The sequence below is a fragment of the Carettochelys insculpta genome, chromosome 1 (assembly GCF_033958435.1).
Source record: "Carettochelys insculpta isolate YL-2023 chromosome 1, ASM3395843v1, whole genome shotgun sequence".
NCBI lineage: Eukaryota > Metazoa > Chordata > Testudines > Carettochelyidae > Carettochelys > Carettochelys insculpta.
The window spans coordinates 87,358,434-87,371,286 of NC_134137.1; the positions used below are offsets into that span (position 1 = coordinate 87,358,434).

The 12,853-nt window shown below is 40.9% G+C and overlaps 2 protein-coding genes across 6 annotated transcripts in view; one reads left to right on the plus strand and one right to left on the minus strand.

Annotated features, from left to right (window-relative positions):
• Positions 1 to 9,239, minus strand: part of COMMD6 (COMM domain containing 6) — a 29,664-nt gene extending 20,425 nt beyond the window's left edge. For 2 of the 5 annotated variants that reach the window (XR_012644825.1, XM_074988862.1), the window contains exons 1-6: positions 9,092 to 9,174; positions 7,106 to 7,164; positions 5,379 to 5,444; positions 5,191 to 5,267; positions 4,512 to 4,680; positions 1,165 to 1,317 (exon numbers count right to left, since the gene is read on the minus strand). Coding sequence is in view for 4 of the 5 variants with exons in the window: in XM_074988862.1 (XP_074844963.1) it covers positions 1,165 to 1,317; positions 4,512 to 4,680; positions 5,191 to 5,267; positions 5,379 to 5,444; positions 7,106 to 7,164; positions 9,092 to 9,140 (573 nt within the window). In the remaining variant the exon portion in view is untranslated. Of the gene's footprint in view, positions 1 to 1,164; positions 1,318 to 4,511; positions 4,681 to 5,190; positions 5,268 to 5,378; positions 5,445 to 7,105; positions 7,165 to 9,091; positions 9,175 to 9,225 lie in introns of those variants that run through there. The other 3 variants (XM_074988869.1, XM_074988880.1, XM_074988876.1) reach the window with 3 other exon arrangements.
• A 1,651-nt stretch (positions 9,240 to 10,890) lies between these two features.
• The window catches only part of UCHL3 (ubiquitin C-terminal hydrolase L3), an 81,531-nt gene continuing 79,568 nt past the window's right edge, over positions 10,891 to 12,853 (plus strand). The window contains exon 1 of the mRNA XM_074988960.1: positions 10,891 to 10,957. The gene's annotated coding sequence lies outside the window, so the exon portion shown is untranslated. The remainder of the gene's footprint in view (positions 10,958 to 12,853) is intronic.

The following is a 12,853-nucleotide window of genomic DNA, read 5'->3' on the forward strand; positions in this document are numbered from 1 at the left end:
ACTAATGCCTCCATATCTATGAATGAAGCATTGTTTTTCAAGTAGCACCGAACCTAGTGATAGTTGCTGAGTTCTTCGCTTTTATGAACGTAAGCTATATAATCACACTTCTGAGAGGTAACTCTGTTCAGCAGTAGGAAGTCTCTTGCAACAAGCTCAACCAAGAGGAAATGTTTCATTTCTCCATGTTTATTGCATGGGCAAAGGAGGACAGAAGGAGAAGAGATGTAACTGACAACTGCTATTTAATTATACAGTCAGAAATCATTCTAAAAGTTCACGTACGTTCAACTCTGATGATTCAAGTGACTTGGAGATCCATGCTTATTTTGAAAAACAACAGAAGATTTGCATAGTTTACACTTATTTAATAACTAAATGACTACTCCACTTTGAGGAATACGTACAAGTCAGTTATGTTGAAATTTGGCATCATCTCACCAAATTAAACTCTCCTCAAGCACTGCTAGCTCTCTGCCTCTCTAAGGGAACCCAGAAAGCCCTTTATATAAGACCCCCTCCCCCCAACTAAAGAAAAAAAAAGACAGTTTTTAAGATTAAGAATGCACCATACACCAGGTCCTTGCCAATTTGACCCTGACCAATTCAGATGATCTCATAGAACCCTCTGCACTCCCAGCAACTTGACTGCTGATACTGGCTATTACTCCTAATCATTAAGGATTTTTCCCCCCCTCCTGAAAGTTTGGTTTTAGGCTTTAATGCAAATATCAGTTTTTAAAAGCTAAAGCACGCCCACAGATCTCTACAAATTCAGTGACTGCAGAAGAGGCAGCTGGGTCGCAAACCAGGAAGATAATCAAGCAAGTTAGCATGCTAAAAGATCTAGTAGTCTTTAATCACAAATTTTACTTATTGAAATGGGATGGTTTTTGGTAAGGGCAAACCAATTTTAACTTGGAATTCTTAAGTGAGAGTTGCTTATGAAGTTAACAGTGTTTGGGTTCAGTTGCTTAAGCAAATGGATTTTTAATCTGCACCACACAAAATATGTACTGATGACTCATCTTTCAATTATCATGTATACAATTAAGTGTCACAGAAATGGGCTCTCAAATATAAACATGTGCATTCTATTAAGAAAGAAGTGTGGTATACAATCGTTCTTGAAAAATAACAACTGTATGAAACTAGACTACAAACCTGGAACTGTGGGATTGTCATTTCAAAAGACTTGCTCGCTATCTGTCCTGAAGGCTCTGCCACTTTCAGCATCATTGTAATGTAGGGGTACTTAAGAGACCTGCAGCTGTCAGAGCTCACTGCCATTCCTAATTTCCAATGAAGGTCTATGACCTGCAGAAAAGAAAGTGCAATTCAATTATTTTTAAACATTTCCAATCGGTCACCCATACTGTAAATAGACTACAATGTCAGTACTACATTAGCCCACCATGGAACTTAACTAGGGATAATATCCAGCTAAGAAAATGAAGGACACAAGAAAAGCAAATACTCTGTGAAATATTGGTTAGAATACAAAACATCCTTCAATGCGTTTGGTACAGCAAGGATCAAATTAATCTATTAGTCATAAATGTGTAGTGCTATAAGTATAAGCAGATAAGACTGTTTTAAACGTGCTGTAAGTCTTACCAGCAGTGCTTTTTTGTGCTGGTACTCTGTACCGGTACCTCAGCTGCCCCAGCTGCAGATCCCCAGCTAGGTGGCAGGGGACCCCACCATCCCCACAACTGAGACACAGAGCCCTGTCAACAGCCCCAGAAACAGGGAGCTCAGCTTGGGGGGGGGAGGAGGGGCAATCCCGTGTCAGGAAGCCAGATAAATAGTGGCTCCATTTTATTTAAAAAAAAGATTAATCAGTATATATGTCCATTATGACACTTTTAAGGCATTTATATTGTAGTTTGTTACCTTTAAAAAAAGCCCCTAAATTCAAGTGAAAAAGACAGACAAACAAACAAACAAAGACATGCTACAGAAGAAGCTAAAACAGTGACAGTAATATCCACCAGTCAAGACAGACTCTTAGAAGATATGCTGTAGCTCATTACAACGGTTCTAAACCAGGAGTATGCAAACTCTCATGCCTAGTTTTACAACAGCACTAGCAAAGCTTCACACAATCACCTGTTTATACTTCTCTACATATTACACTATATATTTCAGTATAAGTACAATATTTATATTCCAACAGATTTTACATGGCTATGGTAAAAATGAGAAAGCAAACAAGTCGTCTGTAGCAGTGTGCTATGACCTTCATATGTTTATGCCTGATTTTGTAACCCACTAATTTTTAAGTGAGGTGAAGCTTGGGGTAATCAAGACAAATCAGACTCCTGAAATGGGTACAGTAATCTGGGAAAATTGAGAGCCAGTGCCTTAAACAAACCTCGACTTCAACTGCAGCTCCTTTTCCTACTCCCATTCCCCCTCCCCACCTCCTAAAAAACTTGTGCCAAAGTATTTTGGAACTATGTTTGCCTGACTACAAAGTACTATTCAGAAAGTGATTTCAGGAAAAGTGAGAAATTTACAATTTCAAATTTTTGGCAAAGTTTGATTTGACTAACGTTCCCTAAATAAACACAAATTCAAGGAATAACATTTTCAACTGCTTATGTTGTTTCTTTCTAAACAATTACTACAAATTCCAATTGTTATTTGAAAATGGATTAGATACAGCTATCTAAAAGCATGGTTCTATGGACAACTCCAGAGTTCTAGTTTTACTCAAGCTTCACTCATTTTTATTTTTTATTCATAACAAAACAGGATTAATGACATACTTGTCTTGAGAATTGTGTTGTAATGACAAACATGGCTTCAATAACAAGCTCCAGTAATTTGACAAATATACATGACTGAAAAGCACTGGCATTAAATCCCAGAGTTTGTTGGTTTTAAATAGGAAACACATAACTGAGGTTTAAGTCCTTCAAGAGGGGCAAGAGCAAATCTACTTAAGTTGATGCTTACAGTGAGCTTTTATATTCTACTGTAGTTTGTAGCATTAAGCGTACAGCAGGCACAAATTTTCTGCTGCCAGTACAATTTTTCATTACAGCAGGATATTACCCACGCATCTTTGATTGATAAAAGGAAAAAAAAAAAAATCAAGGTAACATAACTCCTAAGCCCCTAATAAAAGAAACAAGATCCTGTACTAATGCTTATATGAGAACAAGAAGTTCACAGGGTGCCACAGGACTAAGATATTTTGGAGCATAAGCTTTCGTGGGCAAAGACCCTCTTTGTCAGATGCATCTGATGAAGCAGGTCTTTGCCCACGAAAGCTTACGGTCCAAAATATCTGTTAGTCTATAAGGTGCCACAGGACTTTTTGTTGTTCTTGAAGATATAACCTACCTCTCTGATAGTGCTTATATGAAATCTTTTAGCTATGAATGAATTATTTGTAATCTTCATGGATTCATCATGAACTTAGCAGGTGCTCTAGAGTTAGCTAAGAACATTTCTTTCAGGAGCACATGCTGCATTTTTTTCAAATACTCAGTTTCACTTATGCATGCATTAAGGACGCAGAATAACTGTATTTTGATTTTTGTGCATGGAAATCCATAATATTACCTTAACAGTTTATCTCAAGATCATACCAAGTACTAACAAGGCACCCACATTAGACTGTTTTATGTAACTATGAATGTTGGAGCTTCATTGTACAAGTAATAAATGTTTAAAATTCATGGAAGGTAAAATATTAAAGCTCCTTTTTAACTCACCGGATAGTGAGAAGAGCAGTTTGAATAGACTTTCCTTTTAATTGTACTGAATAGCATACAAAACTTTCTTTTTATAATTTCAAGTGCTATGTATGTTTAATGGCAGTCTTCTTTCATCGTACAACAGATACATTTTAAATTAATATCTATATATACCTCAAGAAGAAATCTACTTATGTTGTCAGAATGAAAATGAAATATTAATTAAGTCTTCAAAATTTTTTTTGGAAAAAAATATTTGAACCACCTTCTTCTGTATACAGTAAAACCCCTATTTACGTGATTTCAACTTGCACATTACTTAGATTAATGTGACTCGAAATCATGAGCGGCAGGCAGCCGGGAACCAGCAAGTAGCCTGGCTCCCCTCCACTTGTGGAAGCTGGGAAACGGAGCAACAGTGCTACGCTGGTCAGTCCTGACTCTCAGGAGGGGCAGAGAGCGAGGAACCAGCTGCCTGCCACTTAGAGGAGGCAGGAAATTGACCAGCGCAGGAGTGCTGGTCAGTTTCCCATCTCCCCCAACTTGCATGAAATTCGACTTACACATTGTCGCCCCAGGAAAGCAATGTATATGTAAGTCGGGGGTTTACTGTACTACTTATGTTTTAACTATTTGTAAGTATTAAGGAGAAATAAATATTAGCTGGATCTAATACTACAATGTGCAGGCATAGAACAGTGCTTTAAATATGCATTTGCCACCTTTGCAGCAGTATCCCGCATGAAGCATTGACACTTTTGGAAAATTAATGCTGTTGAATCAAAAGCCTGAGCTGCTTACCTGTCCCACAGTTGCCATATTCCTTGTATCTTCTGACACTCTGATGGATTTACCCTTTTCATTCCATATGTGGCAAATAACTTGAATTGCATGTTTTGGCAGCATACTGATTGCATTACCCAGACTAGTGGGCAGGTCTTCAGAAGAGAGGTTGTTTTTGGCTGCAGTGCTATAGATAGATTTAAAAACAAACCTACATAATCTGTAGTTTTTTTTAAGTGAGGGTCAAGAAATTATAGGGTTTTTTTAAATAGGCCAACAGATTTCCAGTAGTTTTCCTCTATTTATTAATCTTTTATTATTGTTACTGTGTAATGCAACATAGACACTCTTTTTTTCCAAAGAAATTTACTTAATTTGTTCAAATTAAACTGTGCTAAGAAAGTGAATAAAAGATTGCACAAAAGTAGGAATTTCTTCTCACTTATATGTATAATTCCATATATTTTAAAATGCATAAATATTCTAGATGAAGCAATTGGAAACACATCTTATGAATTTAAAAAGTTAATTTAAATCATGTTCCCAAACCTCTTCATATCCCTTACATACTCAAAGTTTTCTGGCTCCTCTTCAGCCTTAATTTATACATCCTTCCACCTTTTACGTTCTCCCACCCTTTTATACTTTAAAAAGAGAATAAAATTAAAAAAGGTAGGGAGGATGGATGCTTGCTTACCTGAATAAAAAGGAAACAACATTAATTATTTTGGCCAAGTCAGCAACATTCATTTCAACTCCAGCTGTTTGAAATCTCTGGATTCAAACAAAAGTGATTTTTAGAAACATTCTACAGTTCACCTGACACGTTCTGTACAATAAATGTAAGGGATTAACGTTTGGATGACCACTATTCATTCAACTCACCTGACATAGTTCTACAGTATTTATACCTGGGATCTGACAGTTAAGATGCTGAATGATTCTCTCACACTACAAAGAAAGAAAGTTACATGAACAGCCAATAAACTAGTGAGGTTATTTAAAAAAAAAAAAAAAAAACCACACACACACAAATAACTGTACTGAGAGCATGCTCTTGGAGTTATATTGTTTCAATGCTTTCACCCCACACAGGCTTTGTCTACACTACAGCAATCTTTCAAAACAAGTTCTTCCGGAAGATCTCTTCCAAAAAAACTTCTTTTGCAAGAGCGTGTTCACATACAAAAAAGCGGATCAAAAGATTGATCCACTCTTTCAATACACAATGTCCACACAGCCCCACTCTTTTCAAAGAATGGGCCAGGGATCGAAAAAGTCTGCCACCATAAGAGCTGCCCTTTTGAAAAAAGGGCCCATGGAGCATCCACACATACTTTTTTTCAAAAGAAGCTTTCGAAAGGAGGACTCTTCCTCAGCCAGCTTCCAGAAGAAAAGCCATGTTCTTTCACTCTCAGCTCAAAAGAAGGAATTGTGTGTGGATGCTCCACATGTTCTTCCGAAAAAAGTCCGGATTTTCAGACAGAACTTGCTAGTGTAGGATGCAACCACGCAAACAAGCCTATGGTCAATATACAAATAGTTTGCTGGACCAGTTTTTCTAAAACTATGTTACACAGAACACTGGTGTTCTGTGAACAACTCGTAGGTGTGCAGTGAGTATTTGGAAAAAATAATTCAGGTTTACAATAAATAACCATTTTACAATTATAATAGTAATGGAAAATACTGAAACATAAATTTCTACATCTCAAGAGTGGTAGTAGTCTGGTAACACAGCAAGGTTGACTAACATTATGGCAGTCTCCGCTCTCTTCCTCTATCTATACGGTGGCATAGCAACTAGCAGTGACATGCAGCGCATGCATTACAACATGGTGACTACACTGTCTGTCAGCTGCTTGATGTCAGCCAACACGTGTGGCATGTGATGATTTATTAAATTTATTGTTTCCACCAATATAAGTAAACAGAATAAGTTAAATTTCTTTTTAAAAAGCCAGAAGTGAGTGAAAATACTAATGCTAAGGAGTCAAACAGTATTACCAATGAGCGAAGTAAAAGTAAACATTTTTTTTTTTTTTAAACTTTCACAGGTATTCTGCAAAAATATATTGTTTGGTGTTCCGTAGGCTCCAAAAGTTTTAGAAACACTGTACTAGACTACTCTACGTAAGTACTGCATGAAGAGGAAAAGTTCATATTAAGTTAGGGGCTGCGGCTAAAACTATATTTATGTACCATCAAGACCACAAGATTGTATACGCATGTTCAGAGTTTTTTTAAATCACTAGCCCTCCTGTTTTGCACTGCCACAAAGAGCTGTGACTAGACTAAACAATACAGTCCAGCATCAAAGGTGCATTTGTTTCATGTTTGTAAGAGATTCCACAGAAAACAAAAACATGGACTGTTTACCAGGAGAGTTGCTCTGGTGTGTCCCACTCAAAAGCAGAATTGGTATTTTGTAAAAATACAAAATTGACTCAGTGTCACTAATCACTAGAGGATGTAGTTCACTAACGCAAAGTTGGAAAGGACATTACTATTAGCCTATCAGAAATTTGCACTCAAATAGCTTGTAACAAACATTACTTCAAACATTTTACTCTACACAGAAGCATAGAGCTAAACATAGAAATATTACTTACTAACTCAGCAAATAGATCTGGAGGTATTTGTTTAATAACATCAGCAATACTGCCAAAATCTTTAAAAAAAAAAAAAAACACACACCACACACATTAGTTAGCTGTTAACTGTTAAATGAAAACACCACACTGGCTCATGGGAAGTCTACCAGCTCATCCCATCTGCACAGACAGTGTTTGCATTTTAAACAAGATATTCCCTCAAGATACAGGAATTTATCAACCAACTTCGGCATCATGAACAGAAACCAAACCTAATCAAAAATAGTAAAAGCATTAAATGTAAAATTGAACAAGTGAATCCACAGACACACAGATTTTAAGGTCAGAAAGGACCTTATCTCTAGATATGCTTCCTACATAATTCACAGAATATTATGTAAGGTGATATAGGACTACTTGCTTTGTTTTCGGTAATTACTACAGTAAATCAATACTTTGTATTTGAGCTGCAGCACATTTTTTTGAAAGTCACTCCTGCTTGAGAAACTTCAAATGACTAAAAACCTACCACCTTCTTAGATAACCAGTTCTGATTGTTCATTATACCCACTGTTAAAAAACTGAATCCAGAATCATCTGATTTCTTCAAAGAAGTAATACCCACATACTTAGGACCCTAACAAATTTGTGGACACGAAAAATGTATCACATACCCTGAAATTTGGTTTCCACCCCCTCTGAAACCTGGTCACGGCTTTTACCCTAGACTATATATTTTTGTGGGGTGGAAGGAAGAAATTTTCAACTCATGACCCAAAAGGGTGTTGAAGAGAGTCATAAGTTAATTTTAAGAGGGTTGTGAAATTGCCACCCGTCCTTTCTTACTGTCTTCAGAGCTGGGTGGCCAGAGACCAGCAGCAGTTAGCCACGCACCAAGTCTGAAGAAAGCATCCTGTCAGCAGCAGTGCAGAAAGATGGCAAAACCACGTCACCCTTACATCTGCACTGCTGTCTTCAAAGCTAAAAGGCCAGAGAGTGGTAGCTGCTGACTGATGGCCAAAGTGCTAGAAGGAGCAGTGCAGAATGAAGGGTGGCAATATTATACCATCTGTAACCCCAGAAGCACTGAGACCACACACTAGGGAGAGTAAAGTCTCTGCTCTACAGCCTTTGCTGAGAATTAGCTAGCCTTCAGCTCATGTGGTAAAGCACAGGGCTTTAGCCCCTACGGTTACAGGTTAAATTCTGGCTGCCAGTAACCTGGCTCCGTTGGCATTGTACATCCTTCTGTGCTGCTGCTGGCTCTGCCTTTGGAGTTTGGCTCCTGTCATGCAGTGACCATGCTCCATCTGCCCAGCTCTGAAGGCAGCACAGTAGGCTAGTTGTACCACCACTCCCACCTCTCCTTATACCAGCACATAGACAATAATCTCATAATCCCCACAACTCCTTTTTGGGTCAAACACCTATAATTATAAACATTGTGAAATTTTGGATTTAAAATAGCTGAAATCACGAAATTTATTATTTTTAAAATCCTATGACTAAAATGGGCCATGAACTAAGTATGATCCTATACCTAACCACAGGTCTCTTCCTTCTCTTAGGGTGTCAGCAACAGGCCAACAACCAGCACAGGCAAGGAGGCGGGTGCGCGCCACACCTCCAGAAGGTTAGCCTTTAGCTCGGTGCTGGGTTACCCCCTTCCCAGCCCTCAGAGCCGCACAAAGCAACAGAGTGGTACTTCTGCAGCAATTCAAAGGGGCCGGGACTCCAACAACTACCACTAATACTGGGGTAGTGGCCAACGCCCGGGCCCCTTTGAAACGCTGGGCCCCAGTGCAACCGCCCCCTCGCCTGCTCCTCCGCCAGCGGACCCGGGTGTCAGCAGAGATCAGAGACAGCCGCATAGGCCACCCACACACTACAACCCATCTCCACCTTGTGCCCCTGCAGCGCACTGCCTTGCGCTCCCCTTCCCCACAAACCCCTACCTACCCCAGAGGCCAACTCCACCGCCCACCCATCCACCAGCGCTCTCACCACAGGACTCCAGACACCGCACACCCACCGCGGTAGCTCCTGCTGCCATTCTCCCTCCCACCCCGGCGGCTAAAGGTACTTCAGCTCCCACCCGCGCACAGCCACCGTCATTAGTTAGCCTCGACATCCCCTACCCTCCGCTGTCCAATCATCCGTCGGTTTGCTGCGCACACTTTGCGCTAATTGGCTGCTGGGATCGCGCCACGCCCCTCTCCGTGATCTAACGGGTTGCTGGTGACGTTAAAATCAAGCGCAAGAGGGCAAGCCTCGGTCGATCATGTGATGTGCCTCTCTGCCGGATAGTCGCGAGGTTCTGGGGAGCTTATGCACCCGGTGCTGATGTATTCATTGAACCTGTTTCTGCATGGCACGTGGTTTGGGCGTCTTCGTGGGCTCTCTGTGGCCCCCGCCAGTGGTCTGCCGCAGTGGACGGCATATTTTCCCGGCGATAAAGATCATTTCCTCAGGCGCATAGCTTGGGATAGAACACTGGTGTTAGGCGACGCAGTCATTCTGTCCCCCGGGCTCCGCGAGGAGCTTGTACTAGTAATAGCTGCACCTTGCAGAACAATTTCTTCGCCTTGCCGTGGCTAGGCAGTAGGACAATCTGATGTGATCCTGCAAGCCATGTGCAAACCACAGCGCGGTTTCATGCACCAGGCGGCGTGTTGGCGTAATGGAAGCTGCATCCGTGCCCAAACGAATGGGCGCCCTTTAACGTATAACCTGCAGAGACTAGGCAGAAAACCCACCCAACCCAGCACAGCAGTCCTAAATCAAAATAGGTCAGAAAAACCAGGGTGTTTCCCCACAGGGACAAGTCTCAGGGGAGAAGCAGTGTTAGGTTGTAGCCGCAAACACAACGAGAAGTCCCGTGGCACCATATAGACTAATAGATATTTTGGGAGCATAAGTTTCCCTAGGCAAAGACTGAAGCGGGTCTCTGCCTACGAAAGCTTATGCTCCAAGATATCTTTTGAGGCTATAAGGTGCGACGCGACTTCTCGTTTTCCCACGCAGTACGCGCGATATACGGGGGAAAAAAATCTGTCTTCGAAGATCCGAGCTTTTATACCTGTGTCTTTTATAATTTTACATTGCAATAGATAGAGCCATGGTCCCCCCAAAATTAATATGTCATTGGGCCCAGGCTAGAAGAGATCACTCCAGCGGCCGCCCGCTCTCACCCCGAGCGGCTAGACTCGGCCCCGCCCCCGCCACGGCCGGAGAGTCCATTTGGCAGGAGGGGGAGGACACGTGTCTTGCAGAATGCAATCGGGCAGCAATCGCGCCTAGGTCGGTGGTGCGGTGTTTGCCCCCCTACGCCGGGTCTGAGTGCTTGGCCGGCGCTGCTCACCTCGGAACTGGAGGGGGAAGGTGACGTCTCCTTCACCGCTTGCTATGGTACGGTCCCGGGGCGGGCGGCAGCCGCGTGAGGCGCTGTCAGTGTTGGGTTCGGTAGCGCCGCTCGGAGTAGAGCCTGGAGCCCGCAGCATGGAGCCGCACTGCTGGTTGCCGCTGGAGGCCAATCCCGACGTGAGTGCTCGAGGCGGGGGGAAGGGAGAGACTGGCGGTAACGAGGGGTAGAGGGGGCAGTATAGGTGGAAGGGGGCGGGGCTGGAGGGTATGGGGAAGGTATGTGACCGAGTTTGTGTGTATCTGTGTGTGAGGGAGACCGACAACGGAGGGGGCTGTGGGACCTGGGTGGGAGAAGAGACGATGATTGGTTGGGGGCTTTGGGGAAGGGATGATTACACAGGGGATTGGGCTGGTGGATACTAACAGAGGGGATTGGTGGCTCTGACTAGGGGCAGAGCTGGAGTCACAACTTCCTCTCTTTCTGTTTTCTTTCAGGTCATTAATCAGGTGAGTAGCTTTGTTTTATATTATGACCATCCCTTTTCCCCACCGCCTTTACCATCACGCCCGACTCTGCTGACTTCTCTGTAATAAGGGGACCCCACCCTCTTCACAGACCCAACAAAGCTTATTTTACACCCACACCCGGTTAGCCCAGTTGACCCAGATGGAGTTTCTGAAGAAATGAAAACATTTTTTTAATTATTATTATTTGTTTGACCATTATAAGAGTGCAAAGAAGAGAATAAGAAAAGTATATTTTCATTGTTTTTGGGCTGCTATACTTTAATGTATAAACAGTGGGAACACACCTTTTATTCATCAGTTTACATATTTGGATCCTATTTCTGGGTGTGTTTGTATGTGCATTTTTATATTTATGTAGGGTCCAAGAGCTAATCCATGCAGATCCAGTTGCAGAACTGGAGATGTAGTCAAGTTTTGCTCTGAAAAAATGTATGTGAGAATTGCAATGTTTAAAAAATTATCTGTAATTAGTTCCTTATTCAGTCATATTTGCTCATTTTAGTGTCAGAGGGAGATTTTTTTTTTTTTATATTCTGAGGTTATGCTTGTAGAACTAAATACCTATAAAGTAATCTCTGTGTTCTACTTCATGCATTCAGAGAATGAGTGTTTTGGATAGGGTTACCATATTTGAAATTTCAAAAAAAGAGGAAACCCCGTAGAGGAAGTATATCTGTGTCAGTACCTACCAATTCATATTGTATTAATCTGTATTTTTAATATAACATGAGCTGGCAGATATTGATACAGCTATACTCCCTCTCAGGGGTGTCCTCTTTTTTGAAAGTTCAAATATGGTAACCCCAGAGTTAGATGGCTCTACAAACAGAACTTAATTGCTGCTAATGGGCTGGCCAAAGCCAGCACTTGGCCTGTATACAAAAAACATAGCTTGACTTTATCAGAGCAGAATCACACTTTTAAAATTACTAGGGTGCTGAAATCCTATTACTGTGAAATAAAATAGTGTGCTCTGAGTTGATTGTCTGCTTTGCTTTTCACGTACGTATGATGTTTATTTTAAGAAATTCCATGATAATGAAGCCAATTTGTTGGGAAAAAATACAAGATAGGGAAGGTGACTACTAGATCATTTTTTTTCAGGATTTCACTATATTCCCTAATAAGCAATGTAATTCAGCCATTTCTGTGCCAATGCTTTCACATCAGTGACTTGACAAAATTAAAAACAGTTTTAAACTAAGATGTCCGGTACTGAACCACATGTTCTTTGCTTTCACCCTGTGTGTGTGTAATCGTACAGACAAATTTAATTCCATGTTTATAATTTATAAACTGGATATCTGGACTGAATGGTCTATTATTCTCTAAGTTAAATATCTGGTTACTTTTCATGGGGTGGGGGCCAGTGAAAATAAGACAGTGAAAAATTCAGGTTTAGTAATTTTTAACATCTCCTAATTATTATAGTATAAGCAAAAATGGAAGAGAAATGTAACATAGGGTATAGCTTGGGACTAGCTAGCAATGACAGGATGAAACTGATGGAAAACTAGTAACATTTTTCACAATGTAAGAATTATGCTATCTTGTATTAAGCACTTGAAGGGCTTTTGTGCATTCTAAAAAGACTAGCAGTTTCTTCGATGGGAAGACTCATTAATGAAGGTATGTGTTTTCCTTTGTGTAAACAATAGAAAAACAGTCAACTTGAATTTTCTTTTAGGAGTTTCAAAATGTAAAATATTGGTGATATACATAGATTTGTTTTAAACAACATTATTTGTTTTTGATTGCATCATTGGCGGGGGAGATCTGTGAGCTGTGATTATACTTCCCACTTCAAGTGATCTTCTCCCTTTCCCTTAGCTAAAAGGAAGGGAGTTTTACCTGCCATTCAGCTGCTCTTTATTC